At 42.1% G+C, this 23941-nt stretch overlaps 1 protein-coding gene across 2 annotated transcripts; it reads right to left on the bottom strand.

Moving 5' to 3' along the window:
- Positions 1-1971: 1971 nt before the first annotated feature.
- On the bottom strand, positions 1972-20343 carry Trappc6b (trafficking protein particle complex subunit 6B). 2 transcript variants are annotated; one of them, XM_006988948.4, is made up of 6 exons: positions 20135-20338; positions 10428-10495; positions 8866-8983; positions 5996-6079; positions 3133-3226; positions 1972-2535 (listed from the first exon to the last, which is right to left on the bottom strand). In XM_006988948.4, exons 1-6 carry the CDS (start codon positions 20213-20215, stop codon positions 2504-2506), a joined length of 477 nt encoding a protein of 158 aa, XP_006989010.1. In that variant the 5' UTR covers positions 20216-20338; the 3' UTR covers positions 1972-2503. The 2 variants fall into 2 exon arrangements, with proteins under 2 accessions (XP_006989010.1, XP_015862853.1); XM_016007367.3 differs by lacking the exon at positions 3133-3226 and having other exon boundaries at positions 2369-2535; positions 20135-20343.
- Between the last annotated feature and the right edge of the window lie 3598 nt (positions 20344-23941).

Below are 23941 nucleotides of genomic sequence, written 5' to 3'. Positions count from 1 at the left end.
TTTGTGCCTTTCTTGGAACTTACTTGATAGCCCAGGTTGGCCTCAAACTTACAAAGATCAGCCTGCTTCTGCCTCCTGAGTGCTGGGATTAAAGGCGTGCACCACCACCGCCCGGCACATGTCTGTTTTTAATCACCCACTGAGTTGAATTAGGGTTGTTCCCACACATACAGATCATGAGCAACTTAGCAGTGGCCACAGTTCTGAGTTACAGGAAGGAGCTCTTTATGTGCCTTTAGACATTTGCGATATTTTCTTTCAGTCTGTTAAGCTGCTTATCTTCAAGGCCTTTGCCATGCAGCTTCTGCAGGTTGATCTAGCTGTTCATTTTCCTACTTCAGCTGCCTGTGCTCAGGCTGTGAGAGCCCAGAAATTATTAATCTGATGCTTTTCTCATTCTCTTCTAGAACTTTGCAATTCTGTTGTTCTGTTTGAGACAGGATCGTAGTAGCTTGAATTTGTATGACCTTGAATTTCTAAGAGTGCTTGTGTGTGTGTGTACACTGCCACCATGTCATTTACACATTCCTGGTGGTGGAATCTAGGGCTTCATGAATGCTAGGCAAGTACTCTACCAACTGAACCACATCGCAAGGCCAATTTTAAGTTTTTATATTTAGGTCTTTGATCTACCCTAGTTGATCACTGTGTGTAGTATTAGTATAGTGATCCAGTTTTACTCTTTTGCACAAGGATATTACTTTCCTAGCATTTGTAGAAAAGATGTGCTTGTTGGATTTTTTTTGTGAACTTGGCATAAGCTAGAGTCATCTAGGAAGAGCAAATGTCAGCTGAGAAAAAATTGGCTTGAAAGCCAATCTGTGGGGTGTTTTCTTGATTAATGACTAATATGGAAAGGTCCAGTCCACTGTGGGCAGTGCCACCCTTGGTCCTGGATTGTATATGAAAGCAGGTGGAGCGAGCCAGTAAGCACCATGCCTCCATGACTCCTGTTTCAGTCCCTGCCTCCGGGTTCCTGCCTTGGCTTCTCTCAGTGGATTGTGGCTCAAGATAAGGAAGCCAAATAAACTCTTTCCTGCCCAAGCTGTTCTTGGTCATAGTTTTTAGTCACAGCAATGGAAACCTAACTAATATAGACATTTAGGGTTTTTTGTTTTTTGGGTTTTTTTTTTTTTTCTATTTTCCTTAACCATATTTCTACTTTTATTTGGAAAGGCATTTACCAGATCATAAAAGTAACCTCTTATTTTCTGTAGTACTTTATGACTATTTTTATATATAAACCTTTTAAGTCTGCTATAACCTCAAGAAAAAAGCATATTCAATTTTCCTCATAATCTCTTAAATAACTTTCCCTTTGTTTCTACTGAAAGAAGTTTCTTTTTGGCTACAATTAACAAAATACATATTGACTAATGAAATGAGTATACGGTTCTCAAAAAGATGGTTCAAATGACCGATAAACATAATAAAAAGTGCTCAACACCACTAGTCAGAAGAGAATTGCAAACTTGAGATCCTGTCTCAGCAGGTAGCATGGCACTGATTTTAACGAGACAACAAATTCTGGTCAGGCTGTGAACAAAATGGTGGTGCTGAGAACTGAAACTTCTCCAGCCAGTACAGAAATCAGTATGGAGGCTCCTCAAAAAAGACCTACTATGTAGTCCAATGATAGCACTCAGCCATTTACCTGAAAGACTCCAAATTAACAAATCAGAGATCCTTGCGCATAGGTGTTTACTGTAGCACTACTTACAAGCACTAAGTTATGGAATCAACCTAAGTTTCACCAACAGAACAGACAGGAAAATTGAAATACTCACACACACAAAACTAAAATGAAATAGTTTTAAAAGGATAAAGTATGATCAGAAGTAAGTATAAAAATTACTTCCCAGTCTAATATTCTCTGGCACTAGTTATCAACTAACCTACATTTCACTTTGATTAATCGACGGAGGTCTCAAGGACTGAAATCTATTAAAATAAAATAAAATTTTCAAGCAATTTAGACAGTAACATATGTATTTATATGTACATATATACACACAATGTATAAATGAAATCCTTATATAAGCATACAAATTCTCTTAACAGAAATAAATTATAAACAATACAATAAAACTTAAGCTTAATTTAGCATAGTGGTTTGTTTTTTTAAATAACTAAAACAGATTTATACTTTAACAAATTTTGGTCATTTGAACACAAACTATTCTGATTGGTGCATATTTTTCTATACAGAAATTCAACACACCCTGAGTTTCACTTCCCAATCTATGGTTAAATACATATCACACTAAGGAAATAAGGATGTTTAAAATAATGAGCTTTACATCCTGGTGCCTAGTTCACTGCAATCACTTGGAACAGCTCGGTTAGTCTGTGTCGAGGTGGAAGGACCTTTTATCTCCTGGGATTCGGTCTACAGGAATCTGGTGAACTAACACGCTGCTCCAGCACAGCCAGCCAACGATGAGCTGAAATCGGGACTTGCAACACTTTTGTTCAGGAGAGTCTCTCTGTGCTTCACTGCACTCTATAGCTTCTGGATCATCACCTGAAATTTGCCTGGAAAACAGCATAATTATTCTTCAATTTGCAGGCATAAGGAAAACAAGCACATTCATTTCCACTCAGGAAGCAGTTTCATTCAAAGAACTTGCTATGTCAAAGGTCTTTTGCACTCCTTAAGGTATTCAGTAAAGCCTATTTCATTGAATAATTGTCTGGTTTATGAGGAGGTGTCTTTACTACATCCTGGGTCTGTCCCTCTGTCTCAACTCCCCCCACTCTGTTTGGAGACAGAGTCTCATTATGTAGCTCTGGCTTGGAGCTCACTATGTAGACCAAACCAGGCAAGCTTCAAACTCAGAGATTGCCTGCCTCTGCTTCCTCAATGCCGGGATTAAAGGTGTGAGTAACCATGCTTGGTAATTCTGGGTATTTCATTACTAGTTTGTCAGTGGATAGAAAAGTAATACAGTGAAATTCAACTAACTTGTGTTCTTGGTTAGTACCTTGATTGAAAAGATATTACATATTACCAAAATAAATGTGAAATAAATGATACTAAAATAAAAGTTTCAGCATTTTTAGCTTCCACTACATTTAAAAGAAAAAGACCTGAAAAATGAGTTAAGACATATATAAGATAAACAAACTTACAGGCAGGCATTGAAGATACTTCAGCTGTTACAATACTTTTTATTCCCAAGTTTGACAAGCCACCTCTGATTAAGCCACATGTAAATGCTAGATACTAAAAGGGGAAAAAAATTAAAAAACAGTAAGGATTTACTAAAACAATAAGCTATTGATAAACATGGAATTGATTTAAGCTATGGAATCTGCACATCAAGCTATATTTAAAAAGGAGAATGAAGAAAGAGGAGGACAAGGAGTAAGAGCAAGAGGAAAAGACAGGGCTAAGAAAAAATGAAGTTGTGAAGCTGGCCTTAATTCCCAGCACTTAGGAAAGAGAAGTAGGCTGATCTCTGAGTTCAAGGCCAGCCTGATCTACACTGAGTTCAAAAACAGCCAGAGCTAAATAGTAAAAGGTGTGAAAAGCCACTGGTGGTACACCCCTGCACTCCAGCTATTCAGGCTAAGGCAAGAGGATCATTTCTTGAGGCAGGAATTGGACGCCAACCTGAGCAACACACAGAGTCCCCACAGCATGCAACCACTAACTAAAAAGAAAGAAACAGCACAGATATTGTAAAGAACTGTTAGAGCTAAATCTAACTGAAACTAAAGCACACGGACAAATGACTTCAGCTTAATCAATCTGGTGCTGCAGAATAAGGCTCTGAATCTAGTATAATAGCAAAAACAGAGAAACAACAGAGTTGGCTTGTAAGTGTTCTCCAGGCTGTGCACAGGGATCTAACTAGACACTTGTACAACACTTAACTAGTTCTTTTTCTAGTCCCTTTAGCCTTAATTTCTTGCCTATTTTCTTGGCCTTCCTATCAACACTGCTAACTAAGTGAAGATGTCTCTGTTTCTTTTTCCTTTTTTCACCTGTGAGACAGGGTCGCATGTAGGTCAGCCAGGCCTCAAACTTCCTATGTAGCTAGCTCCTGGTCTCCCAGCTTGTCTCCCAAATACTGGGATTAAAAGCATGTGCTATCATATCCAGCTTCCTAAAACCAAACATCTCATCTTGTCTAAGACTTAAAGCTTAGCTACAGAGCTTGCCTGTAATCCTAGCACTCAAGCGGCTCAGGCAAGAGCATCACTACAAGTTGGAGACTAGCCTGGGCTTTGTGTTAAGTGCTCTTAACTCAGCAGCCATCAATCTAGTGCCCCAGCAAAACATCCTTAACTTATCACAACTAAAGAAACTAAGAGGCCCCAAAGTTAAGTGAGAATTAAAAGTAGTAAAATATGAATGAAAAGAAAAATAATGAACATATATTAACCATAAAAATGCCTGAAGCCTAAATTCATTTGGTTCTAGGTCCATGCTTTCTACATCATAACCACACTGCATTTGCAAGCTACTTCAGATACGAGAGGCTATTAGGAGGAGTAGAAGGACAGCAGGAAGGAGGCAGACAAAAAGGGGAGGCGCTGGGCCAGGAGGACCAACAAGAACAAAGCACACATGAAAGAAGAATCATGACACCTTTGTATGATTTACCTTCGCATGGTAATTTTAAAAATTCATAGAAAATTGAAGAATGAACAATATTTATAGATAAATAGCAAATTATACTTGCTTAGATACTTTTAATATTTCAAAGGAATCTTTATGTTAGAATTTGTTATTCTGCCAGGCATAGTGACATAGGCCTTTAATCCCAGCACTTAGGAGGCAGTGAGCTCCAGGCCAGCCTGGTCTACAGAGCAAGTTTCAGACTAGCCAGGCTACAGAGAGAGATCCTGCCTCCCTTCCAAAAACAAAACACCCTAAAATTTGTTAAGTTTTCTTTAGTCCATCTGTTTACTCATTGACTTCTTTGTGAGATAAAAGGCAAAACTCACACAAACCCTAGAAATACAGATATACTTAATGTAAAACAAAATTTTAGAAACAAATGACAATTATATTTCTTTTTTTTTTTTTAGCCAGAGCTGAGGACCGAACCCAGGGCCTTAAGCGCTCTACCACTGAGCTAAATCCCCAACCCGACAATTACATTTCTTAAACATTTTAGCCTAGCAAAGGAGATGGTAAACTCTGAGGTAAGTAATTCTGTACAGCTAATGTCTGTGTCTGAGTACCTTTACTGAGATAACAACATCATATTAAAGAGTCTGCAGTAAAGTCTACATTCACTGCGTGTCTCAGGTACACAGGAGCTGATGGTCAATATGTCTCCTGTTTCATAGAAAATGGCTTATACAAAATGGTATAAGTGAAATTACTATTTACTGAGACAGTGCACTTATTTATTTATTTATTTATTTATTTATTTATTTATTTATTTATTTATTTATTTATTGGTCTTTTGAAACAAGGTTTCTTTGTGTAGCCTTGGCTGTCCTGGAACTCACTCTGTAGACCAGGCTGGCCTCCAACTCAGAAATCTGCCTATCACTGCCTTCCAAGCACTAGGATTAAGGGCATGAGCCACCGCCACCACCACCATTACCAGCCTAAGAGTTTATTAAAAGACATTTTTAACTTGGACTTTTAACATTCGGGTTAAGAAAAAAGGAGGGGACTGGAGAGGAGAGGTGACTCAGTGGTTGAGACCACTTGTTACTGTTGCAAAGGACAGGAATTGGGTTCTCAGCACCCATATGGAAGCTCACCATCTCCTCAGGCATCAGACACGCATACAGTGCACACATATAAGCAGGCAACGCTTGTACACACAAAACAATAAAATAAAAAGTCTAGATTAAAAAAAGAAGAAAGATCTACTTAAAAAAAAGGATCACTTAAGAACATGGGTTTGGGCTTCTCAATGAGTTGCTGAGTTACTATGTTTAATTTCAATCTGTTGTGATTGGCTTTGTAATTTTCCCTCTTATTCTATTTTTTTGTTTCAGTACAAAACCAAATTCCATTACATACCTTTGAAGCATGTTCTAAATACTGTTTTCCTGCAGACAGCTGAGTAAGTAGTCGAAATTTGTTGTCCTGAAGTACATATATGCCCTGTATTAAAAAATTAAAAAACAATATCAAAAGTCTGTGCAGTCTGCAGTCCTTAAAAATTAACTTACCCTAGGCGGGTATAGTTTGCCATGACTATGATTCCATTACAAAGTCAGCAGACTGTCTCAATAAATAAACAGATAAAGTAGACAAGACTGGTAGACAGACAGATGATAGAGAGATAGATAGATAGAGAGATAGAGAGATAGACAGAGATAGATAGACAGATAGATGAATAAGTAAGTGAACGGATCTAGGAATAAAAAGAATATAAATTAGCTACTGCACACCCAAACAACTTCTTGTATAAGATTCATTTTTTTTAAACTGTTCGTGAGGGCCAAGCGATGGAGGTGCACATGGTGCCTTTAATCCGATATCACTGCCTTTAATCCCAGCACTTGGGAGGCAGAGGCAGGCAGATCTCTGCGAGTTTGAGGCCATCTTGGTCTACGAAGAGAGTTCCAGGACAGCCAGGGCTGTTCCACAGAGAAACCCTGTCTTGAAAAACTGTGTATGAGAATGTGCACATCAGTGTAGCTGCTCAGTGAGATGAAAAAAGACACAGATCCCCTGGAGCTGGAACTACGGGCAGCTATGAGCGTCTGACATGGACTGGAAACTAAACTCAGGTCCTCTGTTAGAATATTATGAGCTCTTAACCACTGAGCCATCTCAGCCATCTCTCTAGTTAAACCAAAGCAAGTTATTTAAGAGTTAAATATGGTCTATGAATTAGACTTTAGAAATTATTCTAAAGATATAAATATGATAATGGTTATGGTTCTGAGTGATAAATAAAGGATCAATCCTAAACCAATGTCGTGGTACATTCTAAAGATTTTTTCCCCAGTTCCAACAGTTTTATTAGAAAATATGTTTTTGAAAACAAGACTCATTTTATCATTTCTGGTCAGTGGAATGAAGAGCTGTGTCCAGGAACCCTTCAGTAATGCTAAAAAGGACCCTGTTTCGTCCACCTCTATTCACAGACCCAATGATGGCACAAACTTGTAGTCAACGAGTTATTCTAGCTTGAACCACAGACTCATCTCTTTGTCAGTCAGCATTGAATCACTGCCATGAATGACGGTCCTGCCAACTTAAATGCAGAAAGTCCCCGACTATCAAAACACCACCAAAAATGAGGTGTCTCTTTGCCCACTGTTAGAGGACTATTGTATTTTTTGTTTTGTTTTTTGAGACAGGGTCTGGTGGTATTCTAATTGTACTGAAATGTGATTTTGATTGTATGTTAATAAATAAAGTTGCCCGGGGGTCAGAGCTATTAGAGCCATAGCAAGAGTGTGGTGGTGGTGGTGGTGGTGGTGGTGGTGGTGGTGGTGGTGGCACACGCCTTTAATCCCATAGATCTCTGTGTGTTCAGGGATACAGCCAGCATTGGAGACATATGCCTTTAAGACCTAGGGGGCTGTACATTCAGACAGTGACGAGGCAGTCACGTGTTTGGGTTTACAACCAATGAGAAGGCAGAATGATTGGAAAATCGACTTACAGGAAGTAGCTCTTTTTCGGGAAGCTGGGACAGCAGGAGGAAGGGTGAGATTTTAGCTCTGAGCTCTGACCTCTCGGCTTTCTCTTTTACATTGTTTCTGTGTTTCTTATTTAATAAGACGGTTGGTTACATCAACAACAGGGTTTCTCTGTGTAACCCTGACTGTCCTAGAACTTGCTATGTAGACCAGGCTGGCCTCAAACAGAGAGATCCAACTGCCTCTGCCTCCCAAGTGCTGGGATTAAAAGCATGCACCACCACACCCAGCTGAGTTAGTTTTAGTTATGTGTTTATAGGTATGTGTGTGTGTACATGCATGTGGATTCCTAAAGAAGCCAGACACCAAATCCTCCTAGAGTTGGAATTTCAAGAGCTTGTGAGACATCTGTCATGGGTGTTGGGAACCAAACTTGTGTCCTTTAAAAAAGCAACACATTCACTTAATCACTGGGCCATCTTTCCAGCCGCCATTTGCTACTTTTTACTTTTGTTTTGTTTTTGTTTTTCAAAACAGGGTTTCTCTGTGTAGCCTTGGCTGGCTGTTCTGAAACTCATGCTGTAGACCATGCTGGCCTCAAACTCAGAGACCTACCTGCCTCTGCCTCCCAATGCTACATTTTAAATTTTTAACACAACTTAACCTAAGTAATTAGAAGAAAAGAACCAGTTATAGTTACTGATAACTATTGCTTTTTCCTTTTTCATTTTACCCTACCAGAGAAAAAGACCGACTTATCAATAACATTAGAAAAACATGAAATTTACCCTTCCCCCCAAAAAAGAGTTCTAAGGGGCTGGAGAGAGATGGCTCAGCTATTATGATCACCTGCTGCACTTGCAAAGGACCCAGGTCCAGTGCCCAGCAAACACACTGAAGCTCACGATCTTTCCTCGCTCCAGCTGCAAAGAATCCGACACCCTCTTCTGGCCACTAAATGCACAAGGTACTCTTACATACAAAAAAATAAATCCTAAAAAATGTAATTATAAGTAAATTAAGGGCCAACAAAGACAGCACAGCTTGAAAAAGCCCTTGTGCACAAGCCTCACAATCTCAACTGGATCCCTGAACCTACTGTAGATGGAGAGTTAGATGGAGAGACAACCCGGAAACTGTCCTCTAACCTCACTGTGCCACGCAAGCAGTTACATTCACACATATATCATATACAACACTAGGTAAGTAAATATTTGATACGAAGGACATTCACATTAAGTGACTTTAAAAAAACAGGTCTTCAAAACAACAAAAAAAGATTTATCTAAATACCTGGTGATTTGTCCTTAGATTGTCAATTTGTTTCTTGAAAACTGTAGTCCAAAAATCTTTACATATGAACTTCATGATGTCTAATTCATCCTTGAACCTTGCAGTATCTTTTGTAAACCTAAAAGATCAACTAGAAGTAATACAATATATTTCTTCCAAAGAAAACAAAGCGGGTGTATTTTTCTAACAAGGGGCAAATTATTAGCTAATTTCTAACTGCCACTATTACTAAGCATTTATTGATAGTGATCATACAGTCATTAATACCAAGCAAAGCCAATCTCATCTCAGTGGATTTACATTCTGTCACATAATTATGGGGCTCAAGAGTCTATGATTTACTAGTCAGCCACACTTTCAGTGACAATTCAAACTTGCACATGAAAAACAACAAAAACGACCTCATTGAACATGGTGGTTTGTGCCTATAATCCAAGCACTCTGGAGGCTGAGGTAAGATCTCCACAGGTCTGAGGTCAACCTGGGCTTTATGAGTTCCAGGGCAGGCTGGGAGACTGGGCTACAGTATGAAACTTTATTTAAAAAAAAAAAAAAAAGCTGGGCAATGGTGGCCCACACCTTTAATCTCAGGCCTCAGAAGGTAGAGAGGTAGGTGGATCTCTGTAAGTTCTAGGAGTTCAAGTCCAGCCTAGTGAGTTCCAGGACAGCCAAGGCTATACAGAGAAACCCTGTCTCGAAAAACCAAAAACCAAAAAAGAGTAAACATAGTGTTTTATATAAAATATAATCTAATCTAAATTCTACCATTTAGATATTCAGAAAGGAAAACAAAAAAGCAAAAAAGAAATGATCCATGAACAGAGACTTTCAGACGTTTCTATGCCTCGGCAGTTAAAAAAAATTCCATTTTCATTCGGTTTTTAAAAACCTACTAAGCCATAATACAGAAAATGCAATGAGACTGTAAATAGATATTTCAGTATATTAATGTTTTCACGGAAAAAAAAAAATCACGTATGTAAAATAGGTCTTCCTCAATTATTAAAACATGAAATTTGAAGCTGAGCACAGTGGAGAATGGTTATAATCCCAGTATTCGGGGGACTGACAGCATGAATAGTAAATCTGCAGCCAGTCTGGGTTACACAGCAAGGCCAAGTCCATAAACAAAAATAATAAAACCCGAATAACAGAATTAAACAAGCAGCAGATCTAGAGAGAATTTTTTTCCAGTGATGGAACCCAGGGCCTCAGGCTCACTAAACACATGTCCTACTACTGATATACCAGCAGCCCCTTAAAAACAATATCCATTCTATCAACTACAAAGCAGAAAAGAAGCCAGTCAGTGGTGGTGCACTCGGGAGGCAGAGCCAAGCAGATCTGAGTTCAAGGCCAGCCTGGTCTACAGAGCGAGCTCCAGGACAGGCACCAAAACTACACAGAGAAACCTTGTCTGGGGGGTTTGGGGGGGAAGGCAGAAAAGAATTAAAAATTGGAAATTAAAATCAAAGTATCTCAAGTGTTATATAATGATTTGGAACTGGTCTTCTGGGGTCATAACCTACCTGGAAGAAAATTTTCAAATCCATACTGCTCACCTTTCTATCAATCCTTGTCCCACTCGAAACCCCATGTTTTCCAGCTTAGTAATACATCGTCCATTTTCCTATCAAAAAAAAAAGTTTTGAATACTTAGAATTCTAAGACATCTGTATTTTAAAACAGTAAAATAGAAATCAAAGAACAAAAAGATGTCTCAGCAGGTAAAGGTACTTGCCACCAACCCTGATGATTTTTTTTTTAATCAGTACCTTTACTACATACCACTTGCAAAGAAAGAAATCAGGGGGCAAATAAATTCACAATGACTTAAACATTAAATAAATTACAAAAAGATAGAAGACCCTCACAACAAAAAACTCTCACAACTTTTTATTTAAATGTTTCATTGTAAGTATCTGGGGAGCACGTACGTCATGGCACTCAGGAGGAAGTAAAAGGACAATTTGTAGGTCTTAGCTCTCTTTCCACCACAGGAATCCAAGGGATTCAACAATTCAACTCAGGTTCTCAGGCTTGACAGCAGGCACCTTTGTAAGTAAGCAACTTAACAGCCCTAAATTTGTCTTACATGTAGTGTGTGTGTGTGTGTGTGTGTGTGTGTGTGTGTGTGTGTGTGTGTCACAATGCACATGTGGGAGTGAGAGGACAAACTGAGGTGGTTTGCTCCTTCCACCATGTGGGTCCCAAGAATCCAACTCAGGCTCTCAGGCTTGGTAACAAACACCCCATTGTTGTTTTTACTCTTTTTGGGGGGCCCGCCACCCAGCTCCCAAATAAATCACACACGGAGGCTTATTCTTTTTTTTTTTTTTTTTTTTTATTATGTATACAGTGGTCTGCCTGCAGGCCAGAATAGGGAACCAGATCTCATTACAGATGGTTATGAGCCACCATGTGGTTGCTGGAAATTAAACTCAGGTCGTCTGGAAGAACAGCCCATCTGAGCCATCTCTCCAGCCCATGGAGACATATTCTTTTTTTTTTTTTTTTTTTTTTTTTGGTTTTTCGAGACAGGGTTTCTCTGTGTAGCTTTGCGCCTTTCCTGGATCTCGCTCTGTAGACCAGGCTGGCCTTGAACTCACAAAGATCTGCCTGCCTCTGCCTCCCAAGTGTTGGAATTAAACGCATACACCACCACCACCCGGCTAAAACACGGGCAGGTTACTTATTCTTAATTATCAATGCCCAGCCTTAGCTTGGTAGCTTCTTGCCAGCTTTCCTTAACTTATTCTGACTACCTTTTGCCTCTGGGCTTTTCCCATTCTCTAACTTCTGTAAATGTTACTCTTATTCAATGGCTCGCTGTGTAGCTGGCTGGTCCCTGGAGTCCTCTCCTTCTCTGGCTCCTAGCTCTCTCCTCCCAGATTTCTCCCTGTATATATCCTCTTTGCCTGCCAGCCCCACCTATCCTTTCTCCTGCCTTGCTATTGGCCAGTTCTTTATTAGACCACCAGGTGTTTTATACAGGCACAGTAACACAGCTTCACAGAGTTAAACAAATGCAATGTAAGCAAAAGTAACATACATTAAAATAATATTCTACTACAGTACCCTTTTCAACAGAGTCTCTGCTGATAGATATAGTGACAATTTTGAAATGCTAAAAAATAAATTCAAGATAACACTAGAGTACGTACACACACACACACACACACACACACACACACACACACACACACACGTTTGAATAAAGTTACACCACTTTAGGAGATAATGCTCACCCCAGAGCCACAGGCTAACTAACAAAAACTAGGTTTGTCAGGAGTGGAATATCTCTCTGTGAGCTGTTGATAAGGGAAGTTCAGGAGACTCCCCAAAACAATAGGCTGTAGCTGGAAGTTTTTCTGTGTTCCACCCAGTCCCACAGCCACTCAGACCCAAATAAACACACAGAGGCTTATATTAATTATGAATTGTATGGCCATGGCCTATGGCTCAAGCTTCTTATTAGCTGATCTTATATCTTATATTAACCCATTTCTGTCCTTCTGTAAGTTGCCACGTGGCCGTGTCTCACCAGTACTTTATATGTTGCTTCTTCCGCCGGCGGCTGGCACTGTCTCCTTCCTCCCCTTCTCCTCCCACTGTCTCTCTCCGATTTTCCCGCCTGGCTCCATCCTGCCCTGCCATAGGCTGATACAGTTTTATTTATCAACCAGTCAGAGCAGCACATATTCACAACATACAGAAAGACATCCCACAGCAATAGGCTATTGCCCGCGCCCTTGGCTGCCTCCCAGAACCTGAAGTAAGACCCTATTGCTGAAGACACAACACACAGCACAAACTGAGCTGGAAATGACTAGAAGTATACTCCCTTGAAGACTAGCTACCACAGTATCCAAAAGTAGTATGCAAACTGCCAAGGGAGAAAAGCAATCAATAGTCCTACCCAGCTGTGATGCCTATAAACCACAGCAATGACCAGCATGGCAGAATGTCATCCCCAAGGGTACAATAGTCACACTTATATCTTGGGGGTAACAAGTAGATACCTAATTGGACATAACGTCTCTTCAAGAGGAAGGGAGTCATGCCTGGTACTATGACCCTAACCAATTACCTGTGAAGTCATGAACCCTAGAGGAGAACCTCCTACTGACATTTTCCTAAACCAATATAATTTCTAACTGCATTCTCAATGCTTATCCTTATACCTACATATAAGTGTTCCTTCTGAAGCAGATGGAGACCATTACAGAAACCCACAACAGGTGAAACATAGAAAACAACTGACTGTGAGGTGCCTGATGCCAACTGATACGTCTACAACATAACCCCTATATAAGGCTCAGAGAATATATCAGAATGGGGTGAGGGGACAGAAAACTGCAAGAGCCAGAGGACCAGAACATCTGCTGTGAGACTACATTGTGTCTTCTATGTATGAGAGGAACACCGCACTCATAAACTCTCAACAATACAGTCACCTAAACAAAACCTACACAACAATACCAGTTGCCATGCCAACAGAGACAGGGGATGTCTCACAAGGCCCCACCTTTAAATGAAGAGCTATGAGCCATTAATGACTGCAGAGAGAGGGAGAATTGGTCTTCTTCAGAGAGGAGTCCCTTATAGGTTATTCAATCCCAAGTTTTCAGCCCTAAAAAACACACAACACTAGAGGGACTCAGTAGGGCGTGTGTGTGTGTGTGTGTGTGTGTGTGTGTGTGTGTGTGTGTGTGAACAATAATTAAGAATAGGTCATGCTTGAGAGTGGGGAAGCATGGAGAAGTCGGAAGAGAAAAAAGGTGGGGTGGAAGTGATATAAATACAGTACTAATGCATGAAATTCTCAAAAAAATTTAAATAAAAAAATAAAGTTGAAGAAAAGTGAAGGAAAAAAGGCACTAGATGAAATACCTCTCATGCTCATAGATTAGTGAATATGCTGTGAAAGTCAACACCCAATTCTTATCAAGATTCTAGTAAGATCCTCACAAAACTAGACAAATGAAACTTAAAAACTGCCTAAGATCCAAATAGCCAAAGCAATCCTGAGCGGAGAGAATAATGCTGGAGCACTCCAGAGCTATAGTAATGGAAACAGCACGATATTGGCACACAAACAGACACAAAGACCAATCCCAGAACAAACTCCCACAGCCACAGCTGACCTTTGATAAAACAGCACAAACATACATACCCTGGTGAACAGCGCTGGGGTGTGGGTAAATGACAGAGCATCATCTAGTGGGGACTCACACAAGACCCCGGCCACAATCCCTAACATCTGCGGCTCTTTCCAGGAAGTGGGGTCCCTGAAAAAACTGGAATGGTCACAGGTAAAAGAAAGAAAATAGTTCTCTCACTCTGCACAAAAATAAATTCAAATGGACCAGACCAGAGACCTTAATGTAAAAACCTGAAACTCTGAAATTGCTAAAGTAAAACACTTTAAGATATAATCGGAGGCAAAACATTTCAGAAAAGGTTCCCAGTAGCACTGGAAATAATAACTGACATATGAGATCCTATGCAATAAAGGGTTTCTATGTAACAGTCAGTAAAGAGATAAACTACAGAATGATGGAATGAAATGGAAAAAAAAATCTCTGCTAAGTATACATCAGACATGGGATTGCTATCTTGATTCTGTAAAGACCTCGGGGGGGGGGGGGGGGGGGGGGGGGGAGAATCCCTAGGGGATAACCTACTACTATACTGTGACTCTGCTAAATGGGCACAGTACTAAACCAAGGCCTAATGATTCGTCTTTACATCCATAGATTACTGCATCTCTCAACCCACAGAGACTTGTTTGCAGTCAACAGTGATTAACAAAGACTCACCTTGGTCACAGTGAGGACACTAAGCCTGCAGAGTGCTCATCCCTAAACAGGACACCTATATCATACACTCTCCTCTCGAGGCTCAGAGATCATTGCAGAAGAAAGGGCAGAAAGACTGTAAGAAATGCCATATCCAACCTCTCCACTCAGCAAGATTCTGCACATTCTTCTCAAGGGACTACACCAGTAAATGGGTAGAACTAAAAGACCATATTGAGTGAAGTAACCCAGAAAGACAAACATCACATATTCCTTCTCATTTGAAGTTCCTAGCTCAAAATCTTTAGATATAAAATGTAGTCCTTACCCCTCACCAAGGAAATTTCTTCTTGCAACAGACAGAGACCATTACACACAGTTCAAAATGCAGAGTGGTAGAGTCAGTCCCAACTGATACATCTACAACACAGCTCCTGCACCTGAGGCTCAGGGATCATTGCCGAAGAGGAGGCAGAAAGATTGTAAGAGCCAGAGGAACAGGAAGTTTGCTGAGATTGTGTATCCTAGAAATGTCAGAAGATACACCCATGAAGTCTTACCAACATGGTTGCCTAAATATGACCTGAACAAGGACAACTAATAGAACCAATAAACAGGCTAATGTGGAAGAGAGAAAGCTCCTGAGGCCTCAACCCTAGACAAAGAACTACAGGCTACTAAGGAATCCTGAGAGTAGGGAAACAATCTATTTTTGCAGAATCATCCAGGAACATATTTATTAGCAGGGACTGTAGTTATACAGACACTCAAATCCTATGATCATATCACCTATGAGCAAAGAAACTTTAAGAGTAGGAAAGGTATTACTTCGTTCACACTTCCACATCACAGTGCACCACTGAGGAAGTCAAGCTGGAACTCAACAAAGAAACCATGTTTTCCAGCTTTCTTATTCACAGGTTAGTTAGCTTTCTTACACAGCCTAGGACTACCTGAGTAGGGATGGTGCCACCCACAATGGACTGGGCTCTCCTGCATTGGTTAAAAACAAAGACAACTCTCCACAGACATAGCCACAGGCCAATCAGATCTAGGCAACTCCTCAATCCAGGCTTGAAACTCAGATATCTAACTCCAGGCCAGCGGCTCTCAACCAAGAGTCACCCCTTTGTGGATTGAACAACCCTTTCACAAGGGCCGCATATCAGACATGCTGCATATCAGATACATTATGATTCATAATAGTAGCAAAATTACAGTAATAAAGTAGCAATGAAAATATTTTTATGATTGGGGGTCACCACAACATGAGGAACTGTATTAAAGAGTTTCAGCATTAGTCTAGGCTGTGTCAAGTTGACAATTAGAGCTAATTAGGACAGACAGTAAAGGTCAATTACAGCCAAACCTTACAAACCTGAGTTCAATATCCAGGACCCACACAATGGAAGGAGAGACCTGATTCCTGAAAGCTGCCCTTTGACATATACATGTGTATCATAGCACATGGGTGCACACACACAAATAATAAATAGGTATTTCTAAAATGACATATAATCCTGTCAAGAATGGTTTCAGTCTTTAAAAAATATATATTAAGGGCTAGAGAGATGGCTCAGCAGTTAAAGGTACTGACTGCTCTTCCAGAGGACCCAGATTAAATTACAGCACCACACAGTGGCTCACAACCATGTTTTAGGGGATCTGGTGGCCTTTTCTGACCTCCTGGGCACCAGTCACGCACACAGTGCACAGACATAAATGTAGGGGAAAAAGAAAAAAAAAACCTCATACACAAAAGATAAATAATAAAAATGTTGAAGTATATGTCCTAGAAATGGGGCAGACCCTTGCAGCTGCTCCCATCAGGCAGCAGGGTGGGGCGTTTGCCAGGTGGCCCGCCCCTCTTCTGAGCTACTCAGGTTTTTCTTTTCTTACCTATTTCTTAGACACTGGCCCAAAGCAAGCAGGCTTTCGCTGGGACTCTGGGCTTCTTCCCTGGCTTTCTGAAGTCCCTCCTTGTGTTATGTGGCTGTCTACTTTCACCACAAACACCAGTGGCTTTTCTCTTTCTCTTCTTCATGTCCCCTCTCCTGGCAGCAGCTGAGCCTTACAGCTTGCCGCCGCATGTCACGTTATTTTTCTCTTAAGGGTCACAAAAACTACCCCTGAACTTAAAACAACAGCAGGGTGCTAAGACAGATGACTTAGCCAATAAGAGCTCTGGCTGTTCTTCCAGAGGACCTGGGTTCAGTTCCCAGCACCCACATGGAGGCTCACATCCACCTATAACTTCAGTTCTAGGAGATCTGACAGCCTTTTCTGGCACTGCATCGATATAATGTGTGTGTGTGTGTGTGTGTGTGTGTGTGTGTGTGTGTGTGTGTGTGTGAACATCCATACACATTAAAAAAATGTTTAATTAGAAAAATGAAAAAAGTCAGTGAGATGGCTCAGTAGGGAAAGGTGCTTGCTGCCAAGATTAGAGCCTAAGCTGATCCCAGGAACCCACATGAAAGAAGTAAAGAACTGACTCTAACAAGTTCTCCTCTCACATGCATACAGTGGCATACCCACACCTTTCTGCCCTGCTCAGCTACCAGGAACAAAATTAGTACACAGACAACACCCTTACACACAAATTAAGATACAAATAAGAATGTTTAAAAAGAAAACTTATTTTTTGAAGTTTAAAAATATATTTTTTAAACAAAAACAATCTCACAGCATTACTTGTTACCTGATAATAACATAAGGGTCACCAAAACAGTATGCATAAGTGTTTCAGACTGTGCTCCCAAAAATCCCTGTATCACCTTCTCAACCTCTGGGTTCCTGGCCCATTTCCAGTTGGAGACACTCTGTAGCAGAGGGATGTTAGTTCCTTTTAGTGTGATCAGACCCCGTTGTTTTCTCCACTTTGAGAATGTCTACTAATGGAGGTCCATGAACTCATCAGCGGCTATATAAAAGTGCTCTGTTTGAGCCACCTGCATGCTCACTTGCTCAAAGCCGAGCCTGAACCTGAGACCTATTTTGCAAGTGTCTGGAAATGAGGACAATGGCCTGCACCATCCCCATCCACCTTCTGGCACTGGCCACTGTCCGCCACCGTGGAAGTCACAGAGACCACTGCAGTGGGAAAAGCCACCTCAGAAAGCAACTTAGAAAAAGAAAAGAAAAAGAAAAAAATTTAAATGTCAGGTGGCATGGTGGTGCATGCCTTTAATCCCTGCACTCCCGAAGCAGGTAGATAGATCTCTGTGAGTTCAAGACAAGCTTGGCCTGCATATGGAGTTCAAGCCAGTCAGGATTACATAATGAAACACTCTCAAATCATCATCATCATCACTGTTGCTCTCTATTTGGTTTTCCCTCTCCCAACTATAAATATATTGAAATAGAACCTTTTTAATAAGTTTTTTGTTTTATAAGACTCCGTCGTGAGTAGAACAACTATGTTTGTATTACTTCAAGCTAACCCCAGGAAAAAGTGATTAAGAGGTGGAAGATAAGAAAAAGAAGGATGGGAAGCTAGACACTGCTTGCTCTTCCAGAAGACCTGGGTACAGGGCAGCTCACAACTGTCTGTATCTCCAGTTCCAGGGAATATGAAGTTCTCTTCTGGCCTCTGTGGGCATTAGGCACGCACAGAATGCACAGGCATATATGCAGGCAAAATACCCACAGAAATAAATTTTAAAAATGTGAAGGCCCAGATGTGGTGTAGCATGCATTTAATCCCAGCCCTTGGGAGGTAGAGTTTGAGGCCATTCTGGTCCACACTGAAGCTCCGGGCCAACCAGGGCGACATTGTGAGACCTTGTCTCAGAACAAAAGAAAACAAACCTCAGTTTCAATCTTCTTCCTAATGGTATTTTCAATTATGTCATGCCCATCTTTCTTTTAGTTTACAATATGTCTGCACCTTTTCTTAAGTGTCTCAAAAGTTAAACCTGCATATAAGTCAATAGTCTCTGTACCTCTTCTCTTTATCCCTTCTCTCACTAACAGCACCCCCATACAACCCACATGCTTTATCTACAGGGGGTAATTTCAACCTCCATTCCCATACTTAACCAAGGCTTAGTGTCCACCTCCCTACCTCTTAAGTCTCTTCTCTCTTCTCACTATCTCTTCTGAATTCAGACCTCGATCACCTCCTGCCCTGACTACTGTGAAAATATATCTTCTCACTACAAACATCTCTTAGTCCAGACAATGAGCTATTTTCATTACAAGCAAATGGACCATATTGTTCCCTAACTTTCAGTCCCCCACTGAGAAACATCTGGGAGGCAGAGGTAAGCAGATCTCTGTGAGTTTGAAGCCAGCCTAGTCTACATACCAAGTTCCAGGCCAGCCGGAGCTACACAGTAAGACACTGTCTCAAAAACAAAGTCCTCACTCACTCTTTCATAATTCTATGACTTTAACTAGGATGCTTCCTTCCCTAACCTTCATCATCATCATCCTTCCCTCTTTATCATCAGCACTAAAGAAGGGCTCTTTCCAGGTGTGTTGGCGCATGCTAGCACTTGGGAGACAGAGTTAAGAGGATCTCTGTGAGTTCTAGTCCAGCCTGATCAACATATTGAGTTCCAGGTAAACCAAGGCTAAAGAGTGAGATCCTGTCTCAAAAAAAAAAAAAAAAAAAGGAGGCTTCCTGACCTGACTATAACTTCAGACTGTCTCATTTCTAAAATTCGCTAACATTCTGTGATTTTATGACTAATTGCGACCCAATACTTTAATCGATAAATTCTATTCCCTAACGACTGTTAATCTTATTTACCCAGAAGGTCCAGTCCCACGAAGTGTTTTCCAAAAGAATAATGAGGAAATAAGAACTTCCACATTCAATGTAACCTCCCCACAAGGATAAGGCCACTGTGTCATTCACTATAAACTATTAACCAAACTCCCAAAACCAGCTCTACCATAATGAACACCAAATATTTTAAGTAATTAAGTAGCGTCATGATTATTGCTTAAAAAAAAAAAATCTTGCAAAGTTTCCTATGCTTTAACTCCAAGGTTCATCAGGGTTCGGCCCTGGAATTGTGTGGCGTGGTATATCTTGAGTCAAGAGACGAGAAAGGTGGGAGAAGAGTCTCTCTGGGACAGCTGTAGTGGGCCTCTCAGAGCGCTGGGCGCACCAGGAAAACTAAGCAGGTATGTCAAAATCAGCTGATCCACAGTTAGACTCTCAGTCCATCCTAATAGGGCCAATTATAAAAAATAAATAAAAAGAAAATCTGTGTGGCATGCACTCAAAGGAACATACAGACACGAACACACCAAACTGAAGACACAAGACAGAAAGGGTTGGGAGATTAGATCTCGGGGCAGACGAACGACACACACACCGTTTCTAGGCTGTGGGATGCCCGGAGGTGGACCAGTGCGGTCTCCCCTAAGGGGCGTCTACGGCCCCGGGGCGGGAGGGGGAACGGAAGGAAGCAAGTGGCCCGCAGGCCCCCGGGGCGCGCGGCGGCGGCACTCACCACTTCCCCCTGCTCGGCGGACTTGTAGACTCCCGACACCATCTCGTTGTGGAGAAGCAAAAACAACGCCTCGTCCGCCATTTCCCGCCGATCCCTCGGGCGCCGAGTCGGCTCCGGCTAGTGCGGGACTCGCGGTCCCCGTTAGCCCCGCGCCGCTGGCCCGCCCCGCAGCCCGTGCGCAGCGGCCTACCCCGGTGCAGAGGCCGCGGAAGGCCGCTGTGCACCGCGCCCCTCCCTTCCTCCCTCCCTCCCCGGGGCCGCCGCCACTGGACCCACCAGACCCTCTCTGACAGCTCCACACCCCGCAAAGCCTGGTGCGCCTGGCGCCGGGCGTGAGCAACTTCCGGTCTGGGGGTGAGCGACTTCCGGTGCTCTGCCCGGCTCTGGGAGGCCTGTGATAATAACCCAGCTGCATCCAGCTGATCCAGGTTCTCAGCTAGGAGGAGAGGAGGACTTTTCTCCAGGACGAGGCAGAGTCGAGGCGGCACAGGGCTGCAGGGTAAAGACCCAGGCGTCTGCCTTGAAAGTCGGGCGTGGTTGTCCGTGCATGTCATCCCAGCACGCTGAGGGCTGAGGCAGGAGGATTGCCTTGAGTTTGAGACCGGCGTAAATTACAGAATGAGATCTCTGTCAAAAAACAAACAAACAAACAAACAAATTAAGGCGGTATTGTTAAGCTGATGAAAATCCGTTTCTGCCATCTCGGTGCTAATTATAAAACTTGGGCCGGAGAGATGGCTCAGCGGTTAAGAGACCTCAAATTCGATTCCCAGCACCCACATTGAGTGCTTCTCGACTGCCTGTGAATCCAGCTCCAAGGGAGGACCTGGTCTTTGGTTTCTGTGGCCACTTGCGCTCAGGAGCGTGCGCACACACACCACACACACACACACAACACTGCTAAAATATTTTTTTAAAGTTATCTTGTGTTCTTTAACATGAAAAAGTAAACACTATCATTACTGGGTATGGTGACACACCTGTAATCCTAACACTCAGGAGATAGAGGCAAGAGGATAGTGAAAGACCCCCAGCTGAGATCTTCCTCCGGGAGAGACCCCAAACCCAAGGAACACACCGAAACCACAGATCAGATGCAAAAGCAAGAGGGTTTATTTAGACCAGGTACCTGGGGCGAAGTCTCTTGGAGGACTTGCGCGCCTTCCTAGGGCAAGGGGGACTTTTTATGGGATCCCAGGGGCAGAGGCGCGGTTACAGAAGCGAGAAGCATAGTTACAGGGTCCCTATTGGTTGTTTCAAAGAAGGCCAGGGTGAACTTGGGGTCGTATGTGTGTGGCTGATTTGGCCTTGTCCAGGCCAGCTGCTTATTCCTCAAGGCCAGGGGGCCAGTCATAAAATATCCTGATTCGACTCCCAAGGCCGCCGACCACAGTTATCTCTCTCAAGGCTGGATGGCTGGCTATAGTTATCTCTGTCAAGGCCGGGTGGCTGGCTACGGCTGTGAACTCCTGTTTTTCTGATTCCTTTAGAATGGCGTTTCTTAGGCTAAGTTATGGGGGGGGGGGCATTTCATTGGCCCAAAGCCCCATGTCCTCATAATGGAGCGGGGGTCTTTCAATAGGATCTGTCATCAGAGGCTTACATGATTTGTAAACCATCTGAGTGTTGTGAGATGTGAGACCCCGTTTCACAAATGAAAAGAATGAATGGATTGGGGGTAAGAGAAGAGTGTCTCTGTGCAGCTCAAACTGACCTCAACCTTTGGGCTCCTCCAGCCTCATACGTGCTGTAGTTGAAAGTTTGCACCAGCATGCCTGCTTCTAAACCCTGCTCAGACTGCAAATATCAGATATAGTGGATTCAACTCAGAATACAAAACAACAACAACAACAAACCCTGAAAGCCATCTTAGCAGCAAAAATAGCAAAGATTTTTGGGGAGTTGGATTCAAGGGACAAGTAGAGCTTCCTCCAATGCAAGTGACTGACATTCCTAAAGGATATTTTCCCTGAAATCTGCCTAGGCACACCTCTCTAGGGAACTTGGAGTCGTCGTTATTTAGAACAATTACATGGGTTTGTTTGTTTTGTTTTCCTAATAAATAAATCCCTTCCAACATTTAGATTAATTTATGTCATTCATCATATGCATTAAACATAAAAGTTCCACCTGAAAGCCACATGTGGTGGTAGGCACTTGGGAAGCAGAAATGGAGACTTTCAGCATGAAGAGGATAGATTCAATGGACAGTTTATTCTCACCCACAGCAACCTAGGGGATTTCTATAATCCCTTTTTTTTAAAGACTTATTATTTTTTTATTTATGTGCATAGGTGTTTTGCCTACATATATGTCTATACACCATTCACGTGTCTGGTACCCTTGGAACCCAGAAGAGGGTGTCAGAATCCCCAGAACTGGAGCTACCAATGGTGGTGAGCTGCCAAGTGGGTGCTGGGAATCAAATTACAACCCTCTGGAAGAACAGCCAGTATTCTTAACCACTGAGCCATCTCTCCAATGCCATAAATTCATTGCATTCCTAATTGTGTGTGTATGTGTCTGTACACATGCACGAGAGTGAATATAGATGCTAGCAAAGGCCAGAAGGTGTAGGATCCCCTAGAACTGGAGCTACAGATAGTTGTGAACCACCTGATATTGTGAAATATTCCTTTACACTGTGTGAAGATGCGTCACTGTGATTGATTTAACAAAGTGCTAAATGGCCAATAGTTAGGCAGGAAGAGGCTAGGTGGGACTTCTGGGGACAGAAGAAAAAAGGGGAGTCACCAGGCCGCGTGTGATGGCACACGCCTTTAATCCCAGCATTTGGAAGGCAAGCAGATCTCTGTGAGTTTGAGGCCAGACTGGTCTACAAAGTGAGTTCCAGGATAGGATCCAAAGCTACACAGAGAAACCCTGTCTCAAAAAACAAAAACAAAAACAAAAAAAGAGTTGCCAGCTGGACACAGAGGAAGCAGGACATGCAGGAGGAGAGGTAAACAAGCCATGCAACAGCATGTAGATTAATTTTTAAAAATGGGTTAATTTAAGTTATAGGAGCTATTTAGAAACAAGCCTAAGCTAAGGCTGAGCTTTCATAATTAATAATAAGTCTCTGTGTCATGATTTGAGGGCTGGTGGTTCACAAAAGCGTGCTACAGCCTGATATGGGTGCTGAGAACCAGACTTGCATCTTTGCAAGAACAGCAACCAAACTTTTGTTTGTTTGCTTCTTTTGTTTTGTTTTTTGAGACAGTGTTCCTCTGTGTAGCCCTGGCTGTCCTAGAACTCACTCAGTAAACCAGGCTGGCCTCAAACTCACAGAGATCCACCTGCCTCTGCCTCCCCAGTGCTGGCATCAAAGTTGTGTGCCACCACTGTAGCCAGAAGTTTTCCTGGTCCCACCCGGCTCACAGTTGCTCAGACCCAAATAAACACACAGACGCTTATATTAATTAAAACTGTTTGGCCTAATGGCTCCAGCTTCTTGCTAGCTAGATCTTACACTTAAATTAACCCATAATTCTTATTTATGTTTAGCCACATGGCTTGGTACCTTTTCCCAGTTCTGCCTTTACATCTTGCTTCTCATGGCAGTGGCAGCTGGCCGCATCCCCTGACTCAGCCTTCCTTTTCCCAGCATTCTCCTCTCTCCTTATCCCACCTATACTATAATTCCTGCCTTGCTACTGGCCAACCAGGTTTTAACTATCAATCAATCAGAGCAACACATTCACAGCCTACAGAAAGACATCCCCAGCACACCACTGCCGGGTATCTGCAACCAGTCTTAAATGCTGAACTGTTTCTCCAACCCTCCAGTGCTAGGATTACAGGCAT

This window comes from Peromyscus maniculatus, chromosome 14 (genome assembly GCF_049852395.1).
Source record: "Peromyscus maniculatus bairdii isolate BWxNUB_F1_BW_parent chromosome 14, HU_Pman_BW_mat_3.1, whole genome shotgun sequence".
Taxonomy (NCBI): domain Eukaryota; kingdom Metazoa; phylum Chordata; class Mammalia; order Rodentia; family Cricetidae; genus Peromyscus; species Peromyscus maniculatus.
Note: the sequence above shows the minus strand (reverse complement) of the source record. Positions and strands in the feature narration are given on the sequence as shown.

Coding starts and splice junctions, on each gene's coding strand:
- Trappc6b (XM_006988948.4), bottom strand. CDS start 20,215: ATGGCGGACGAGGCGTTGTTTTTGCTTCTCCACAACGAGATGGTGTCG. Junction 10,496..20,134: donor CCGCCGAGCAGGGGGAAGTG/GTGAGTGCCGCC, acceptor TTTTTTTGATAG/GAAAATGGACGATGTATTAC. Junction 8,984..10,427: donor GGACAAGGATTGATAGAAAG/GTGAGCAGTATG, acceptor TTGATCTTTTAG/GTTTACAAAAGATACTGCAA.